The 20,774-nt window shown below is 24.8% G+C and overlaps 7 protein-coding genes across 7 annotated transcripts; 4 read left to right on the top strand and 3 right to left on the bottom strand.

The window, feature by feature from the left end:
* DICPUDRAFT_148215 (uncharacterized protein) lies at positions 1 to 654 on the top strand (the record flags this gene model as incomplete). Its single annotated transcript, XM_003284389.1, has 1 exon — positions 1 to 654. A coding segment is annotated over one exon (654 nt), but the record flags the coding sequence as incomplete, so codon positions are not given.
* A 1,059-nt stretch (positions 655 to 1,713) lies between these two features.
* Positions 1,714 to 1,995, top strand: DICPUDRAFT_13968 (uncharacterized protein; the record flags this gene model as incomplete). The annotated part of the gene is made up of 1 exon (XM_003284388.1): positions 1,714 to 1,995. A coding segment is annotated over one exon (282 nt), but the record flags the coding sequence as incomplete, so codon positions are not given.
* A 3,262-nt stretch (positions 1,996 to 5,257) lies between these two features.
* On the bottom strand, positions 5,258 to 10,386 carry DICPUDRAFT_93688 (uncharacterized protein; the record flags this gene model as incomplete). Its single annotated transcript, XM_003284361.1, has 6 exons — positions 5,258 to 6,918; positions 7,081 to 9,040; positions 9,122 to 9,651; positions 9,729 to 9,843; positions 9,914 to 10,160; positions 10,191 to 10,386. The coding sequence occupies 6 exons, from the start codon at positions 10,384 to 10,386 to the stop codon at positions 5,584 to 5,586; spliced, it is 4,383 nt and encodes a 1,460-aa protein (XP_003284409.1). The 3' UTR covers positions 5,258 to 5,583.
* A 1,029-nt stretch (positions 10,387 to 11,415) lies between these two features.
* DICPUDRAFT_91310 (uncharacterized protein) lies at positions 11,416 to 13,274 on the bottom strand. The gene has a single exon (XM_003284360.1). The coding sequence runs from the start codon at positions 13,171 to 13,173 to the stop codon at positions 11,536 to 11,538; it is 1,638 nt and encodes a 545-aa protein (XP_003284408.1). The 5' UTR covers positions 13,174 to 13,274; the 3' UTR covers positions 11,416 to 11,535.
* A 2,173-nt stretch (positions 13,275 to 15,447) lies between these two features.
* DICPUDRAFT_96692 (uncharacterized protein) lies at positions 15,448 to 17,134 on the top strand (the record flags this gene model as incomplete). Its single annotated transcript, XM_003284387.1, has 1 exon — positions 15,448 to 17,134. The coding sequence occupies one exon, from the start codon at positions 15,448 to 15,450 to the stop codon at positions 17,017 to 17,019; it is 1,572 nt and encodes a 523-aa protein (XP_003284435.1). The 3' UTR covers positions 17,020 to 17,134.
* A 45-nt stretch (positions 17,135 to 17,179) lies between these two features.
* Positions 17,180 to 18,110, bottom strand: DICPUDRAFT_148209 (uncharacterized protein; the record flags this gene model as incomplete). Its single annotated transcript, XM_003284359.1, has 4 exons — positions 17,180 to 17,205; positions 17,296 to 17,573; positions 17,640 to 17,877; positions 17,948 to 18,110. 4 exons carry the CDS (start codon positions 18,108 to 18,110, stop codon positions 17,180 to 17,182), a joined length of 705 nt encoding a protein of 234 aa, XP_003284407.1.
* A 1,092-nt stretch (positions 18,111 to 19,202) lies between these two features.
* Positions 19,203 to 20,543, top strand: DICPUDRAFT_148208 (uncharacterized protein; the record flags this gene model as incomplete). Its single annotated transcript, XM_003284386.1, has 1 exon — positions 19,203 to 20,543. The coding sequence occupies one exon, from the start codon at positions 19,203 to 19,205 to the stop codon at positions 20,541 to 20,543; it is 1,341 nt and encodes a 446-aa protein (XP_003284434.1).
* Between the last annotated feature and the right edge of the window lie 231 nt (positions 20,544 to 20,774).

Here is a 20,774-nt window from a genome sequence, read left to right as displayed (position 1 = left end):
GCTACCATTAAATTTAATCAAGTTCTTCCATCATTAAAGAATGGTACTCTTTGTTTAGCAGGTCATAATAATATTTTACCAGATTGGAATCCACTCAACAATGGTACTATTTTACTTGATTCATGTGTTCCAACCAATTACAACTCAAGTTTAATTCCAAAAGGTTCAGAAGAAATCCCATGTGATAACTGTCACAATGCCTACATTATTATTCTTTGTTATATGACCATCAATGTTGTTTACAATATTTTCATTCTCTTGGTTATTAAACATGCTGGTGCCACTGTTTTCTCAATTGCCAATACTCTCAGACTCCCATTAACCAATATTGTTTTCTCACTTAAATTCATTATGGGTATTAATGTCTCACCATTCTCTGGCTTATCTATAGCGGGTCTTATTATCATTCTTTTAGGTCTTTCTGGTTATCGTGTGGCTTCTATGGTAAAAGCAAAGAAAGCTGCTGCTGCGGGTGGTGGTGAAGTTACTATTCGTGTTATTCCGGGTATGGGTCCTGCTGGTATGGAAGTTATGCCAAATCCAACTCCTTTAATCAAACCAAAGAGTCCTGATCACTTACGTAATCAATTCTTTAGTAAAATTGGTATTCAAGTCCCAGATAACAGATTTAAGAACACTAATAATAATGTTTAAAAAATTAAATTTCACCATTATTATTATTATTACATCATTTAATCAATTTCAACTCCTTTTTTAAATTTTAATAATATTTATTAATTAAATTTAAAAAAATCAAGACTAAAAAAAACTAAAAAAAAAAAACTAAAAAAAAAAAAAAAACTAAAAAAAGAAAAAACTAAAAGAAAAAAAACACCTTTGTGATATTAAAAAAAAAGAAAAGAAAAAAGTATCATATTTCTATATAAGAAATAAACTTTTTTTTTTTAATATATTTTAAAAAATAAATAAATAAATATTATATTTATAAATTTTATCAAAAAAAAAAAAAAAACAATTATTATTTACTATTTATTTTTCAATTTCATTTTCTTATTTTATAAACTTTATTTAAAAGATTTATTATTTATTTTATTCAATTTTAGTTTTATAAAAAATAATAAAAAAATAAATAGTTATTTTATTTTTATTTATTTTCATTTATTTTAATTTTATTTTATATTTTTACAAATCCCAATCGATTTATTATTTTTTTTATTTAAATAATTTCTTTATTTGATTTATATATCTTTTCTTTTTTTTCTTTTTTCCTTTTTTTTTTTTTTTTTGACAGTTGGTATTTTTAAATTTTATTATTGAAATTTTAAAATAGTCACTTTTTTAATCCCACCACATGTTTTTTTCATATCAAAAAATTTTTATCATTACTTTTTTAAAATTTTTTTTTTGCGCTAATATTTAAAAATAAAAAAAAATAAAAATTTAATTATTTTTAATTTTTTTTTATTTTTTAAAATTTTTTTTTTTAAAAAATAACACACATTCTAGTTTTTGAAAAATTATAAATTTATTTTTTTCATTTTTTATTTTCATTAACTTTTTTTTTAAAACAAGATTATAAAGGTATATATTATATTAACATAAAAAGAAATATTTGATTGTAAAAAACAATTTTATTAATTATTTTTAAAAATAATATTTATTTCATAGCTTTTATATATTTTTATATATTTTTTCAAATTTATTAAATAATTCAAAATGTCAAGTGCTCAATCAAGAGGTGGTAAAACCGGTGGTAAAGTTGGTGGTAAAGTTGGTGCTAAACGTCATAAGAAAGCCCAAAAAGAACACATCAACGGTATTACCAAACCAGCTATTCGTCGTTTAGCTCGTAGAGGTGGTGTCAAACGTATTTCATTCCCAATCTACGAAGAAACTCGTAACGTCTTACGTACTTTCTTAACCAACGTCATTCGTGATTCAGTTGCCTATACTGAACATGCTGGTCGTCGTACCGTTACTGCCATGGACGTTGTCTATGCTCTCAAGAGACAAGGTAGAACTTTATATGGTTTCAACTCTTAAACTTGTATTTCTCTTCCTTATATAGCAGACCGTCGAGTTTTAAAAATCAAAGGTGTTTTTCAACACCATCCAAAATATCAAAACATTTATAAAAATTTATTTAAATTACTTCTCAAAAAGAATTCGACTAACAATCATTTATTTATTTTATACTAATCCCTTTTATATTGAACCTAAATAAAATTCCTTAATAAGATTTTTAAATTTTATTTTTAAATCTTTAATATTTTGTTTATTTTTTTTTTTACAAATTGTAATATTTTTTGCATTTGTTAATTCTTTCTTATTTGACAATATTTTTATTTTAATTCAAATATTCCTTACTAAAATTTTTTTTTATTTGGTAAGTTTATAAAATTTTTTTTTTTTTTATATTATTTAAAAAAATATTTTATGCTATTTTTGGAACATCTCAAATTCACAGATTAAAAAATCAGAATGGTAATCAATGGGATAAAAAACAAGAGCAGAAGCACAAAAAAGTATACATGCGAAATATCAGAGCAAAAGAAAGTGATTATAAAACGAAATATTTACAACCTACTAACAACTAGAGGAAAGATATAGATAAAATATAAAAACAAATCAAACCATTTTACAACTCACATATCAAATAAAGAAGATATACAGAGATTTAATTGACATAAAATAGAAAAATAATTTTTTTTTTTTTTTTTATTGTACACCTAAAAATCATCTTTTTTATAAAAAAAAAAAAAATAAAAAAAAAAAAATAAAAATTTCTGGTTTGAATAAAAAATATTAAATATTATTTAATAAAATTACGATTAAAGGTTTTTTTTTATAATTAAAAATACACGATTAATATGAAGGATTTTTTCGATCCTAAAATTTTAGGAAAAAGGATCATTAGAAAATATAGGATCAATCCTAGTTTTAAACCTCGATCCAGAGCTATAAAAAAACAATAAATAAAATAAAGTGTATGAAAAAAAAAAAAATATATGAATTGTTTGCACTGAGCAGGAATAAGCGGAAAGGAATAGACTGATTGAAAAATTGAAGCTTGATTTTGATTTTGTTTGAATTTTAAAATAAATTTTTTTTATTTATCCATATATAATCCAATTAATTATATATTGGGATAAATAAAAAATTATTGGTGAATATAAAATTATTAATTACACCTCGAACCACAAATTTTTTTTTCTGAATATTCTATCATTTTTTTTCATATTTATGTAATTTTTACATTTTTTACCATTTTTTTACATAAAATTACATAAATATGACAAAAAATGATAGAATATTCAGAATAAAAAAGTTTGTGGTTCGTGGTGTATTAATAATTTATAATAAAAAAAAAAAAAAATTAAAATAGAAATGTGTATAAATATTATAAAAATTATATTTTTATTTTTTATTTGAACATATTTTCAGTTTATTATCATTTTAAATTGGGTGTTTAGACTTAATATATTATTTTATTTTAGCTTATAAATGATTGTAATATTCTTTCATAATTTCTTTTGGTGTGAACCAAGTATATAATTTATTTCTAAAAGTTGTTTTGGATTTTGCCTCTTGTAGTCAATTAATACTGTTTTTAAAAATAGATATAGTTTATTAATTTCTATTAATTTTTGTGTGGAATTTTAAATAAAAAATTTAACCTCATAATGAGCACAATTCATTGTGGTTGGAACACTAATTATTTTTTAATTTTTTTTATAAGTAAATTTAAATTTATAATTCCTTTTTTTTTTTATTGGTGATTGACTGTTGTTTTGGTTTTTATTTATGTTTTATTAAAAATATTTTTATATTTGAATTATAAGAGGTTTATTTTATTGTGATATTTACAAACTTTTCGGTATCTATTCGAAAATTTTTGCTAGAAATGGTTTTTTTCAGTTTTTTAAAAAGATATTCTTCCCATTCTTCAGGGATTGTATCAAATTACACTATTTTATCACTATGTGATATAACAACAATTCTAAAATCAATTCAAATTTATTGTAATAATCATAAACATTTATCACATTTATTAGAAAAAGATAAAAATATATTATTAACAGCTATATTACATCATTTTTCATAAAATCCGGCTTTGGCGCAATGGTAGCGCGATTGACTGTAGTAATTATCTGTTATCAATCGGTTGCTAGTTCGAGTCTGGCAAGCCGGAATCTTTTTTGCCGGTAAAATCTTCCAGGAGATCAACCGAACCTTACAGGGGGAGCAATGGAAGCCAAGTGGTCGAACGAATTTCCTACAGGTTACCCCTCCGGGTACGAAACCCTACTGAGACTGGGTTTGTTATGGATGTTAGATGTACCCGAAAACATGTTTCTTTAAAAACTTTGAATTAATCAGTACATACAAAATCCCAGAAGGTTGCAAATCCGTTGGAGAAATAAATATGGATTACAACAACACCAGATTTCACAAATCACACTTCCAATGGAACTATAAAGCAATAGATTTCGACTTAACTAGATGTTTCGCTAATAGAAATGCCATAGCCCAGGTATTTCATCAAGTTTGGATTTGGTTATGTAAAGAGTTATATGACGATCAAGAAAATACAATAAAAGAACTCGATTATAAGAACCTAACCTCAAAATGGACTAAACTAGCTACTTTAGAATACTTAAAAGGTTTAAAAAACATCAAGGAAAGACAAGCTAAACAACCACAAACAATTAGCAACATCAATGAAGAATATAGAAAATTCAAAAGAATAATAGCAAGAGCATACTTCATCAGCACCAAATCTTTACCAAATATCAACAGTTTAGAATATTTTCTTTAAAAACTTTATAAAAAACATTAAATAAAATTTTACTGATTAATTTAAAGCATTTGCTTTTAATTATCTTCACTTTTAAAAAAAAAAAAAAAAAAAAAAAAAAAAAAAAAAAAAAAAAAAAAATTAATCAGCAAAATTTTATTTAATGTTTTTTTTTAATTTTAAAAAAAAAAAAAAAAAAAAAGAATTTTATACTATTATCAATTAGTTCAACTTCCCAAACACCAAATTATTCAATACAAACACTCAAATCAATACTTTTATTTGTTCTTTTATTATAAAAAAGAGTAAATTTTTTTTTTTTAAAGATATAATTTAAATAAATTGTATTTAATTTAATTGAAATTTTAAGAAGAGATATTGATTTGAGTGTTTGTATTGAATAATTTGTTATTAATTATTTATTTATTACTGATTAAATCTTTATCAATTTCATTTTGTATTTAAATAAGAAAAAAAATTAAAAATAATTTTAGGTTTATAGGATTAAAAAAAAAATTTATATTTTTATTAATAACTTTTTAGATAGTTGAATAATTTTATTTAGATTTATAGGTTGGTGTATTATTCTTTAAATAAAGACTTTATTTGATTTTTAAATATATACATTTATTTTTTAATTAAAATTAATTAATTAATTGATTAAAAAAAAAAATTTGTTATTATGCTATTATCTATGTTATTATCTATGTTATCATTTGTAACCATTATTATTATCTATGTTTTTATCTATGTTTTTATCTATATTATTATCTTTATTATTATCTATATTATTTTTATCTATATTATAATTATCTATTCTTTTATTATTTTAAATTACTTGGCATTAAAATTTTTGATAATATAGTTTCATTTTCGAATGATAGTTCATTCATTGATGTGTTGCTAAGAGTTGCAAAAGCATATTGAAAAGCAGCTTTAACACGAGAAAAATTAAAAGAGCCTGCTGCCACATTTCTACCAGGGACAAAAGGATCGGCAACTACTAAATAGAAGGGATTATGATTACTATAGAAATTATCTTGTTGTGGGGGTGGTTGATTAAATGTTACACCATTTTCATTATTATTGTTGCTATTTAAAAGATATTGTGAACCGATAGGATCTTCTTTAGTAATTGGAAATGTATAATGGCCCTCATCAATAGAAATACCAGTCATTTGATAATTGAAATTTACACCATAATATTCTAAAAATCTCATTAAAGCACAACCTATATTAAGACCTGAAATTTGATCGGCATCTTCGCACATACACGGCTTTGCTTTAAGGGTAGGTTGGTTACTTTGATTAATTATTGGGATATTTGATGCTAAAACTTCAATTGGTGGAGTAGCAGTATTGTTGGTAGTTGTATTACTATTATTATTATTATTATTCGTATTATTTGTATTATTTGCTTTTCTTGGGCAATGTTCATTATTTTTTAAAAAACTAATTAACATTAAAACCAAACAATATGAACTTAAACCACCAGTATAGGTATTGTTTAAGCCTCTTTCTCTAAGGAACCATTTTAAAACTATTGCTAAAGGATATAAACCAACTACATCTTTGACACAATCAGCGATTAAATCACGAGCGGCAATACCAGTATGAATCGAAGTTGGAGATTCTCTAAATGAAATGTCAACTGATATATTTTCGGTGGTTACCAATTTGATGACAGGTATTTTGGCTGATGGTATACAAACCATTGAAAGAATGAAACCATCTAAATCATTTCTAATTTGCTTTTCCAAAACCTTTAAAAGAAATTGCGCATTTTTTGGCTTGATAGACATGTTATTACCATAATTTACAACGATATCGATGTCACTACTGGGCAACCATAATCCAGTCATAAAGCTACCAAATAAATCTAAATCTGCATGAGACCATAATTTCTTAACAACGGCTCTAATCCAACCAATAACTTGATGACAACTTTGAACATGTGGATAAGTTCTTTCACCAACATCTGATACAAAATCCAAAATCTCTTGATGTAATTTAATTGAAAATCTGGGATGTGGATAGGGTAAAGGTGGATCATCCCAAGGTAATAAAAATGCTTGTAAATTTGTAAATGGTATAACTTGTCTAAATGTTTGGATTTGATTAAAAAATTTATTATGTCTCCAATCTTTATATTTATCGATCTGAAGTGATGATTGTGGTTGATGTTGTTGGTGTGGTTGATGTTGTTGGTGTGATTGATGCGATTGTTGTGGTTGTTGTTGGTTATAATTTGGTTTATGATAGCTTTTTTGATATGATTGTTGGTATTGGTTGTTTTGTAATTTCGAAGGTGGTTGGAAAACTGAACTTGTTGCATGAAGGCTGCTAGCGGATTTAGATTTTAATATATTTCTATTATTTTCATTCTTTCCTGAACTATTTATATTACTATTATTTTTAGATTCATCTATACCACTATTATTTTGTTTGTCTGCATCACTATTGTTAATATTACTGTTATTATTGTTATTGTTACTAATATTACTATTATTGTCATTAATATTGTTATCAATATCATTATCATTTTTATAATTTAATTGACTTGATTGGTTTTCAAAAAATTGTCTTTTGCTTGAAACATTACCAGCAGAAGTAGGTGAGATGTTACCGCCCCTTGGTGAAAGTTGTTGGGGTGAAGGAATTCTGGATAACCTATTGGGTGAATTAAGAGTAGATTGATGAATTAAAATAGGTGATGATGGTGATGTTGGTGATGCAAAGAAATTAAATAATTGATTTTGTTGAGGTGATTGTGATTGTTTTTGGTTATTATTATTGCTATTGCTATTATTAATATTATTGTTATTTGGTAATGAAATATTCTCAATGTTTTTAGTTTGAATTGGTGCTGCGTTAGTTGTTGTTGAAGATGACAATAAAGTATTTGGTATATTTTCTAAACTTTGATTTAGTTTCAAGCCCTCTCTATTTGGTGATTTAACCTTGGTGTCATGATGGCTGTCATCAATTGATATATTAAATTGCTTTGAAATTTGTTTGCTTAAATCTTGAATAAATGAATTATCTTCATCTGAAGATTGGTCGTCCTCAGATCCTTCTGTGCATGATTCATCGTTTGATTCATCAGAATTATCTTCATCCTCATAATCATCATTATAACTATATTTATGATTACTGTTATTGTTACCAATACCGTTATTATTATTGCAATTTTTGCTATTACTATTATTATTAATACTTAATTTTGTTGTAGAGGACGAGGATGGTGAAATTGGTGTTGATGTTGTAGATGAAGAAGCCAAAGCCGATGTTGCTACTGTTGTATTTGATGAAGATGAAGAAGACTTGGCATTCATTAACGGAGTTCTTTGTTCACATGTACTATTAGCCCGATTTTTCGATGTTATTTTATTTGAACTGCTTTTCTTTTTAGTACTAGATTTATTACCACTATTATTATTTTTTGGTTTATTTGAAATGTTATTAACATTATTATTTCTATTATTGTTATTATTATTATTGTTATTATTATTATTTTGAATTAAATCGCCTTCAGATAACATACTAACACCATCTTCATCTTCTGTAGTACTAAGATAAGGTATACCATTTTTAATTGAGGGTGGGGTGTCCATCGGTAATGAATGTCTACGTGGACGAGTTTGAATTGACTCTTGTTCTGTATCGGAGTTTGATGCTTTTTCTTGATTTGATTCATTTGAGTTTCTACTATTGTTATTTGATTTTTTTTTACGTTTTTTTCTTATTGAAGTATTCCCTGGGTTGCTGTTACCACTATTTATTGTTGTAGATGATGAGCTTGAAGGTCTACTACCACCGCCACTACGTTCATTTTGAGATTGAGAAGAATCCGATGACTCATTTAAAGATTTATTTGAATTACAACCCTCTTTAGCCGAACTTGTAGGAGTTTGCTGTTTTTTCTTTTTCTTTGATTTAACGGGAGTACTATTGCCACTGGAATTTAAAGAACTACCATTTGAATTATTACCGCTATAATTTCTAGATTTTCTTCCTGCTCTACTGCTGCTTTCTTCAGCATTAATAAGATCCATTGATAAACTTTCTGAATAAAAATTTTGAAGTTGTGCCCCAATTTGACGCATTACCATATCAACTGTACTGCCAGCTCTTTCTAATGGAGAAAAGCATAAAAACTCAATCAATTTGATTGGGTTTTGAACTAAATAGTCTTCAAAAATTGAACTGATCCCATTTAAACTTTCTGGCGACTCTGAAAGTGAACTTGACGCTAACACTTGCTGACCATGGTGATGTCTTCTGGTTACTGCTGCTAATTTAGATACTGTTGTTGGTGGTAATGGTGGTATATTTCCTGATGTTGGTAATGAATTTATTGACTTTATATTTTTTTCATTTGATAATATAGAGTTAATTGAGCTATTTAAATTATCATTATTTTTATTATTATTATCAATATTATTGGATGATGATATTATTGGTGATGTAATAGGTGACTTAAAATCCTCCATTAGTTCACCTAATTTTTCCATAAAATCTAAATCTACTTTTTCTGGAGTTTCATTTAATGATTGAATAACTGATAATAAAAGATTGCCCATTTTAGTCATTGCATATTTTTTCCGATTATCTATGGTCATCTGTTTTGACCAAAACTCTTTCAAATTACTCTTTCTTGAATCCAATAACTTAAAAATTGGTTTTGTAATCTTTTGTTTATTTGTTTGATCTTTTCTTCCATCCAATTTATGGTTCTCCCAAAACTGAGTCCAAATTAATGATTCAAACCATGATGCTATAAATTCGCCGAGTGAAAAAAAACTTTTAGAAATAAACCATTTTGGTTGTTCACACCTCCAATTATTTTGTGAATCTTTAATTAAATGGCATGGTACTTGTAAAAAACCGCCCTAAAAATAAAAAATTTAAAAATAAAATTATATTAATATTATTATTTAATTATTAAATTAAACTGTTGACTATTTACCTGGCTTAATTGAGTTAATAAATGTATAAGCTCTGTATTTGATATAGAATTACTTTCAATCGTAAATGTATCTAATCTAGTTCTAGTATCACACAATCTAATTAATTTAACAATCCTAAAAAAAAAAAAAATAACCAATTAATATTTATTATTTATTATTAATTATTAATTATTAATTTAATTACCTTTTTTCTTCTTCAACTTTTCGTTCAGGTAAAAATGGTTGTAAATTTTCAAAATGATGAATTGATTTATCGTTTGTAAGTCTAAATTCTAATTTAAATTTTCTTAATAAGTCACTGGGCAATTTATTATTATCAATCTCTATATCACTATTATTACTATTATTATTGTTACTGGAGAGGAAACTATTTGAATTACCAATGCTGCCGCTACTATGACTTTTTCTAGATTTTAATTTATTGCTGCTTTCTTTATTATTGCCACCACCGTTACTATGACCAAATATATCTTCAAAACTAGGCATGCCCGGTATATCTGCAGATTCATCAAAAAAATACCCATCTTGAAAATTCCATTCTGAATACATTGCCCTAAGTTTGTCGCATTCGGTTTTATTACAGTCAGTTAAAATAGTTTCCAACTCTTCATGATTTAATGACAATATCCAATTATTGACTTGTTTTTTAAAATCCATTCTTTATTGATGTTAACTATTATGATTATTATTATTATTACTATCTAATGTTATTCTTTTTTATTGTTGATTGTTGGTTTGTTTTTTGTATATATAAAAAACTGAGAAAAGAAAAGGAAACCCTGCACTAATGGAATATTAGTGTTATATACTATTTACAAAGGGCTCTATTCTTTCTTTGATGTTATTATTGCAATCTATTATTGTTACTATTAATGCTTTAAATACTATATGATTGATTTTATTAAATTAAAATATTTGAATTTGTTATTAAACAATAATATTATTCCCCTAAACTATTTAAAACTATATATTACTGGCTATTATTTATTTAATTTATATTCTTTTGATATACTATATAAAATTTATCATCTAAAGTATGTATATATAATTTATATAAACCCTCTTTATTTATATATTATTTTCTTATTAGATTTGAAGAAGAAAAAATAAAAAAAATGTGAAAATAAAAAAAATTAATTTTAAAAAAATTAAAAAAAAAATTTTAAAAAAATATTGATTATTTTTATTATTATTATTAAAGAAAATAAATATATTGCTATTACAGTATAAATATATAAATGTATAAATATTATTTTAATTTTTTTCAAAATTTTTTATAAATTGAAAAAAAAAAAAAAAAAAAAAAAAAAAAAAAAATATAAATAAAATTAAATTTTTTTTTTTTTTTAATTTTTTAAATTTTTTTTTTTTTTTTTTTTCACATTTTATTTAAATAAAAAAATATATATAAAATTAATTATAAATAGGGATGATCTTTCTATTAATAGAAATATTTGATTCTCTTTTGATATTTGTTATAATGGAAAGAAAAAAAAAAAAATTAAAAATAAATTAAAAATTAAATTGGTAAATAAACTTTTTAAAAAGTTAATAAATACCCCCATTTTTGAACTTTTATTATAATAATTTTTTTTTTTCATGACCATAGCATTACTAGAAAATGACTCGTGCATATCCAAAACTATTTAATAGAAAATAAATGAACATAAATAACTATAACTAAATAAAGATAAAACTAAATGAGGTTTATTATTCAAAATTTAAATAGTACATTGAGCATTTTATTTTAGTTTTTTTTTTTTTTTTTTGGGTTTTTTTTTGGGTTTTTTTTTTTGATGATCTGAACTAACCAAATAATTTGTTGCTGCAACCTTTGCAATATGGCTTACCGTTGTTTGCAGTATATGATCCACCAGCTAATGGGTTCATACAAAAAGCACAAACAAAATGTTCTGGATGCCATTTTTTATCGAGAGCATCAACACAACGTCCAGAAACAGCTTTACCACAACCTGAGCAAACTGAGCCAGCTTGTTGATGATAATGAATATCGCAGTATGGTTTACCACCATATTCAAAGAATTGACCGTTGGTGAAAGATTTTTGACAATATTGACAAACGAAATGTTCTGGATGCCATTGAGTACCAAGAGCATTGATACATTCACCACGAATTGGTTGGTTGCAACCACCACAACGGACGGCAAAAGTACTGTAGAAATCAGCCTCACAATATGGACGGCCATCACGTTCAAAGAAGTTACCACCATCGAATGGTTTTAAACATTGAGTACAAACAAAGTGGTGTACATGCCATTTTTTACCTAAAGCAGTGATACAACGATCAGAGATTGGTTCATCACAGTGAGCACAACGGGCACAGAATAATTCTTGATAACATTTTTCGCAATGTGGCATGCTTTCTTGTTCGTAATAGTTTCTGGTACCAAGTGGGTTTTGACAATTGTGACAACAGAAATGTTCTGGGTGATAGAATTTACCCATGGCTTGGATGGTTTCACCAAAGATGGGTTTACGACAACCACCACAAGTACCACGTGCAGTTGGTCCGCTTGAGTCGATATCTTTAACTTGTGAGGTAAGATTAGTTAATAAATTATCTAAATCATCACCATGTAAAACCTTTGGTCCATTTGATGGTTGTTGGCCATTATTATTATTGTTTGATGGTTGTTGTTGTCTACCAATGTTAATTTGAGTTGTGACTGTGGTTGTGGAGGTTGATGGACGATTATTATTATAATTATTTTGTGGGACTGGTTGTGGAACAACAGTTTTAACGGTATTATTGTTGCTTGGGCTGAGACCTTTAAGAAGCTCATCTAAATCCTCGCTTGATGGAGTGGCAGTTGCAGTTGCAGTTGCAGCAAATGGTCTGTGTTGTGGTGGTGGGGATGAGTTTTGTGTATTAGTATTTTCTAAAGAGGCTTTTGATTGAACCAATGGTTTTTTAACAATAACAGTTGCGGTTGAAGTAACTTTTTGACCTGAATTGTTGTTATTAACTGGTGAAGCGGTTTGACGAGTTAAAGTTGGTGATGAGTTTGATGATGCTATATGTTCTTCTGGTGTAGATGGAACTGCTTTGAGTGCTGTTGAAATTGATGTATTTAATGACTCCATTAATTCATCTAAATCATCGATTCCGTCAATTTGTGGTTGTGGTTGTGGTTGGTGTGATGTGGATACTGAAAAACTGGCAGTTGTAGTAGTATTATTTACAGGAGTTGCTAATTTTGGTGCTGGTGTACTAATGGTTTGGGCAGTTTGTGGTTGGGCATCTAACTCTTCAATAATTGATTGAATTTCATTTTGGATATCGTTAGCTTCATAACTATTTTTATTTGATATACTTGATGGTCCTGAATTGGTTGGTGTTATTGATTTGGTGGTGCTCTTTGGTCTACCTAAATCTGCTAATAAAAGATCTAAATCATCCATATTTAAACCTTTAGTTGCCATTTTATTTAATTATTGTTATTATTTTTTTAAAAAAAAAAAAAATTAATATATTATTATTTTGAGATAAATTTGTGAAACAAAAAATTTATTATTAATTTTTTATAAGTAATAAAGAGAGAAAAAAAAAAAAAAAAAAAAAAGAAACAGAAAAATGATAAAAAAAAAATTAAAAAAATAATATTTTAAATTATTATGTTTGTTTATTTTGGGATAGAGTGGTTATTTTTTTTTTTTTGTTTTATTTATATTAATAAAGATATACGATGCTGCTTTCTTTTTTTCTGTTTATTTATCCTTTTTTTTTTTATAAACCCACATAAAAATAATTCAAAAAATTTGGTTTTGTTTTTTTTTTTTCTATTTTCTGGGTGATGTGTGATGTGTGATGTGGTTGATTGGGGGTATTATATATTTTTACATGTGTGATAATTTTTATCTATACATATATATTTTCTATTATATATATTTTCTAAATATAACTGTTTTTGTGTGTGTGAAAATTGAGTGTGGGCAAGCAAAATCAAATCAAATATTTTTTTCATATAAAACTATTGAAATGGTAAACACAAATATGTACAATTATTATAAATAATATTATTATTTGACACACACAATTATGATTATAGATTAAATTTGATTATATAGAGAATGTTCCATTTTGAAAAACAAGGAAAAATAGATCTTTATTATTTTTTATTTATAATTTATAATTTATTTATTTAGTTATTTATTTATTTGGTTGATGCTTGTTGTTATTGCTTTGTAGTCATATGAACTGATTATTACTATTCTCTTAATTTCTTTAAATGTAAATCTTCATTTCATTTATTTTAAAAAAGATCTCTGATTTCTTTATTCGATTTTCTATAAAATTGTGAATTTTAAAATGAATTGTTTTCTTACTTTTTTTTTAGAATTTTGGTTTATATATAAAATAAATAAATAAATAAATAAAAATAAAAAAACAAATATTAATAAATATTTGTTGCTATAATACAAGTTTTATAAGAAAAAAAAAAAATTAAAAAAAATAAAAAAAAATTTTATTTTAAAAAAATTTATAAAAAAATAATTTTTTTTTTTTTTTTTTTTTTTTTTTTAAATTTTTTTTATTTGAATAACAACCAACTTATAAGTTACCCTTTATAATTATTTTTTTTATTTGAATAACCGAACCAATTTTACCTTTACTATTGGCTTTTTTTCTTTTTTTGATTTCTTTTTCGTATTTTGATTTAATTTTTTACTATTTAATTTTATTTAAGTTTCTTTTTAAATTTATTTTAATAAAAATAGCCATTAAATATGCACCTTTATTATTTGTCTATTTATGATTATAAGTATAGCTATCATTTGATAACTCCAATTTTTTTAGTTAAAAATAATTGTACATTTGACATAATTTGTGAATTGGAAAAAACGATATTAAATTCATATTTATATTTCTGCAATACACAAATTTTCAAAATTATACATTTAATACAATTATTATAACCGCTATCATTTTTAGATTGTTTAGACACTCTCCAGTGTAATCTGGACCAATAGATGTAATTATTTAATCAGTGGGGCCACCTAAAAGAATTTTAACAAAATTCAAAAAATAGTATGGGCTTGATACAATAAATAGAACATTGATAGAGAAACCACAATTACAACACGTATTATATTATAATTATATAATAATAATTATAATATTACCAAAAGTAAAATTTAAATTCAAAAAAAAAAGATGAAATTAGAAAAATTTTCATTTTTTAATTTTTTTAAAAATCGGAACCAGATCCAATAAATAAACAATAATAATATAAATTTTCAAATACCAAACAATCGATTTACTTTTTGGTATTATCTTTGCACTATACTATTTTTATTGAGAATTGAAATAGGACTCTGGTTTATTGATTTAAAGATAGACAGAATTTGATTTAAGCAATCATTATGAAAGAAAGATTTGATAAAATAAATTGTGTTTTAAAATAAATTATTATAAAAAACATTTTTTATTTTTTCCAAAATCTTATAAATTAGAAGAGGTGTCTTATTTTTTTGAATTTTTGAATTTTTTTTTTTTTTTTTTATGAATTTAAAATTTATTTTTTTTTTTTTTAAAATTTGTTATTTTTTTTTTTTTATTTTTTTTTTTTATATTTTTATATTTTTATATTTTTATATTTTTATTTAAAAGTTTTTTTTTATATAGACACATAATTTATTTTTATTTCATTTTATTTTAATAAATATATCAAAATAAAATTAAATAATAAAATAAGAATGAGTAATACAAACAATAACAGTAATAACAAAAAGGATAACAAAGAAGACAATAAGGCATATGGTCTTTGGGAAGAAATGGATGATGATAGCCATGAGGAAATGTTTAATCATGTAATCCAAAAGACAACTAAATTTATTGATGATGATGATGATGAAACAGGTGATACATGGGATAATTTATATGCTAAACATATTACCACTCCTGATGAAACAGAACAACCAGAACAACCAAAGCAACAACAATCACAACAACCAGAACAACAACAATCACAACAAATTTCATATGCATCACAAGTACAAACATCAAATAATAGTGATGACAGTTCATCAAGAAGAGAGGGTAGTTCTAGAGGTTCAAGAAGAAAAGCTGGTGAAAAAAGAAATGAAACTGAACATAAAACAACTTCTTCAAATGATGACCATGATAACTTGATTCAAGAGGAATTTACTATGATTGAGTCACCATCATCACCAGTTGAAATTAGCAATGAAGATGATTTCCCAACTTTATCAACAGGTGGAAAGAGAAAAACCAAATCAAATTCATCATCACCAACTCCATCATCACCATCCATCACAACCAACGACAATACCTCATCAAATACACCAAAACAATCATGGAGTGAATTATTAAAGCATGCTAAAGAAGATACACCATCAAGCTCATCACCTTTATCAAAAGACAGTAACAACAATAATAATAGCTATGATGATAGCGATAGTGATAGTTTGGGTGGATTTGAACCACCAGCACCATTTATTCCACCAACATCAACTTCAAACAGTACAGCAGTAACAGAAGAGCTTGTTCAAGTTACCTACACAGACGAAAAAGATTTCATTGGTGAGGTTAAAACTGATACACAAATTAATATTAAACCAAAAACCAAAGCAGTACCATTCCAAAATACACTTTCATTAAAAGCCAAAGCTAAACAACAAAAAAAACAAGCTAAACAATCATCACCATCATCACCATCAACACCAACAACAACAACAGCAAAAACATCAACTTCATCTTCATCATCATCAAACACACTTAAAAATAATCCATATGCTGCATTAGAAGAGGAAGAAAGAATTCTTCAATCTGTATTAAAAGAATCACTTCAAACAAGCAATGTTAAATCTAGCCCATCTTCATCATCAAGCTCAAACAACACAACCACCAATACCTCAAACAAAAACAATAATAACCCATCCTCATCTAAAGTTAATACTACTACCAATAGTAAACCACAACAACAAACACAACCATCACAAAACAATGACAATAAATCATCAAAATCAAATGTAACATCACAAAAATCAAACAAACCAAACAAACCAACCACTACAACCACCACTGCCACTACTAGTAATACTACTTCTTCAAGCAAAAAGAATAAAAATAAAAATAAAAATGAATCAACTAATAGTTCCAAATCAAACAGCACCCAATCAACAGAACCAAGAGATGTTGAAGGCAATCAATTTAAGACACTTACTATTGTTTTAGTAGCAGTAGTTATCTTCTTTATTGCTTTCAAACTTCCAACTTTATTAAAATCAGCCAACGGTAATCAATAAACAAATATCATAAAAATAGTAATAACACCAACACAATATAGAACTCCCACTAATTTGTTAAAATTATATAAAAATAAAATAAAAAAATACTACATTGTTTCTTTTAATTAAATATATTACAATATACATTTATAATATAATATGTTTAAAATATACTTTATTATATTATAATTAAAATAGTTATTACTATTATTATTATTATTATTGTTTTAAAAGTTTTATGTTGAGAATATTTTGAAATTGAGTTACTTTTTCCATTATCCCCACGCCATAGACTATCTCTTGGACTCTTTTTATTTTTTAAAAAGTATGGTTCATCTCTTAGCATATTATCCCACCAACCTGCACTTCCAAACATTAATTCGGAATAACCACACTCCTCATTGTGTACCACAATTGATCCACTTGAAAACTTTACAATCTGTTCATCATCTTTACAATATCTGATTCCGGTGTGAGATAGATCGCATTCAATATATGCAATGTTTTTATAACAATAATTCTTTTTATATATAGTCAATCCCAATGGAACATCATCCCCCACTAAATAAAATCTAAAGTAAAAATAAATTAATATTATTTATAAATTTTCAATTCTATATTATCTAGTATATAATTACCCCTCGTTAAAAGTACAATAGTTTCTTTCGTCATAGTTAATTTTTTTGTATACTAATTTATTACTTATTCCAAATTTCTCTTCTTTTATACATTGGCCCACTTGAAAATAGGTTCTACATGAATCATTGTCACAAAAACAATTTGACCATACACAACTGGCATTATTTTTAATTAAATCTGGGTTTGTTGCACTACAGTCCATATTTCTATAATGTTCATCCCAAACAGTTTGAAATGCTTTTTTTTATAAAGAATAATAGATAATTAGTTTTTGAAATTTTTATAAAATAAAAAAAAAAATACCTACTCCAATTTCTATTATGATACATTAAAGCTCTATGAATTTTTACTTCACCTGAACAATCATCGCTATCGTAGGTTTCCATAATAAATACTTTGCCATTAAAAAAGGCATTTACATTATTAATTGCTAAAATTACAAAAATTAAAAAAACTATTAATTTATACATTTTAATATAAATCAATCTATTTAAATAAAAGATTAAACTAATAAAACAAATAATTAAAAATAAATAATTGATTAGGTTGATTTATAATTTAAAATACATATTATTTTATAAATTAATTAATTTATTATAAAATAAATAAAAAAAATTAAAAAAAAAAAAAAAAAAAGTATATTATAAAAAATAATTTGTGATTTAAAATAACAAAATAACACTTGTGTTTCTTTATTTATAAATAATAAATTAAATGAAAGAAAATAAAAAATAAAAAATTAAATTTAAATTATTTTAAATTTAATATTTTTTAAATTAATTGAGTTTCTACATGATTCAGCTATTCACATTAGTGATTTTTTTTTTTTAAAGTTCTTAACCAAAAATAATATTAAAAATTTGTTAACAGTAAAATTGATAATATAATTATTTTAAAAACCGAATAATCATTTTAAAACATGTTTTTTTAGTGTGTGAGTATGTGTGGTACTTTGTGCATTGTGTTAATGATTTGTGTTTATTATATGTAAAATTTAAATATAGGTGTGAGTGTGTTGATTTGTGTGTTTTTTTTTTTTTTTCAATAATAATATAAGGGGGTGATTATTTATCTTTGTACCAAAGATATAATTTATTTTAAATTTATATATATATTATTCTTAATGATCACAAAATATATTTAATTACATATTGATTAAATAAATTTATTAACTTTCCCAAATTTAATTTTTAAATTTCCAAAAAAAACAATACATTACACTAATTTTTGGAGAATGTTTTTTATTTGAAAAAAATAAACAATTTATATACAAATAATTAATATAAATAAATGTATTAATTTATATTGTAGTTTTTAGGTATAGTTTATATAACTCGGATTTTTGAGGGAAAATAAAAAATAAAAATCCATAATTAAAATAATAAGTTATTACTAAATCTTTTCCCATATTAATTTTATATGGGAAAAAAAAAAGATTTTTATTTTTTTTTTTATTTTTTTTTTTATATTTTAAAAACAAAGCAAAATTTGATTTTTTGATTTTTTATTTTTAATTTTTTTTTATTTATTTTTAAAACAAAAATAAAAACATATAAATATAAATGAAACCTAAAACAGCTAGAATTATAACACTAATTTATCAGATTTTTTCAATACTGGGAGAGATAATTATACTATTATTAACACCAGAAACAGAAGAACAATTAATATCATCTGCAAACTCATCACCCATTTCAACACCACCACCACAACCTTTAAAAGTATTATTAAACGATTCACAAATTACAAAAGAATCTATTGAAGCAATTGAAATTGCACAAAGACTAAATGTAGCGATCAGTAGTGCTGTTTCTGCAAATGCATTATCATCTTATAATTATGAAATTAGCAAAGAATTACAAAAAAGAAAACTATCCAAAGGAAAAATAGTGGTAGTAACTTTAGATGGTGGTGGCATTAGAGGTATTGTTACCTTAACAATGCTTATGGAATTGGAAAAGCTTCTAGGATTTGATATTATCGACAAATCATCATTGATTGGTGGTACATCTACTGGATCCATTATTGCATTGGGTCGTTCAAAAGGATTACCATATTCTGAAATTTTAGATATCTATAAGAACTTTGGAAAAGTTATTTTCAAAGCACCAGTAATGAACTTTTTTGTAGCATCCACTTTGGCCAACTCTGATAAAAAGAAAGAGGAATTACAAAAAGTATTTGGTAATACCCAATTAGGTGACTTTTGTCAACATAAGAAGGTATTTGTAGTTGTATCCAAAGTTAAATCACACACTGGATCACCACTAACAACCTCACAGCAACAGCAACAGCAACAACAAACTCAAGATTTCAAACAAAAAACAATTTCAAATTATAGTAAAAAATGGGAAACAGTGCAAGTTGCTGATGCTTTGAATGCATCTTCTGCTGCACCAATATTCTTTAAACCAGTCGAAATTTTAGGCGAAAAATATGTAGATGGTGGTATAAACTATCAAAACAACCCTGTATTAATAGCCCATAAAGAATGTCAAAAACTTTTTGGCGATAAACATGATTATGTATTCATCTCATTAGGCACTGGTTACTATGACTCGTCTTCGGCCCCAACCGTAAACTCAACCAATAGACTAGTATCACAAGCCCAAGAAACATTTAAGAATGCTGTAAATCTTGTCAAAAATGCAGCATTATCAATTGGTGATAGTGAAACTGCTCATCAAATTATGCTCAAACAACTCTCAGTCAATAGGGGTATAAGCTACTATAGATTCAATGTTCCACTTTCGCAAAACTTTTCATTAAGTGATGCCTCTAAATCTGCACTCTCTTCAATGGAAAATGAAACAAGAGCCCACATGTTATCAAACGAAAAAATGATGGACGAAATCAAAAAACTCAAATTCGAAATCGAAACCATCAATAATACCAATATTTAAATTAAAAAAAAAAAATTAATTTTTTTAAAATAAATAAATAATGTAAATTATTAAAACCTATATTTTATCACTTTCATTTATTTGTTTTAAATTTAAATCATATTTAATGTTGATGCATATGCAAAATTAATTATTTTAGGATATTAGTTAAAAAAAAAAAAAAATAAAAAAAAAAAATTAATTTTTTTTTTTTTAAATTTTTTTGCATAAAAATTTCAAAAAACACGAGAC

This window comes from Dictyostelium purpureum (assembly GCF_000190715.1).
Source record: "Dictyostelium purpureum unplaced genomic scaffold DICPUscaffold_24, whole genome shotgun sequence".
Taxonomy (NCBI): domain Eukaryota; phylum Evosea; class Eumycetozoa; order Dictyosteliales; family Dictyosteliaceae; genus Dictyostelium; species Dictyostelium purpureum.
The sequence above is the reverse complement of the archived record's forward strand: the minus strand, read 5'-3'. Positions and strand labels throughout refer to the sequence as shown.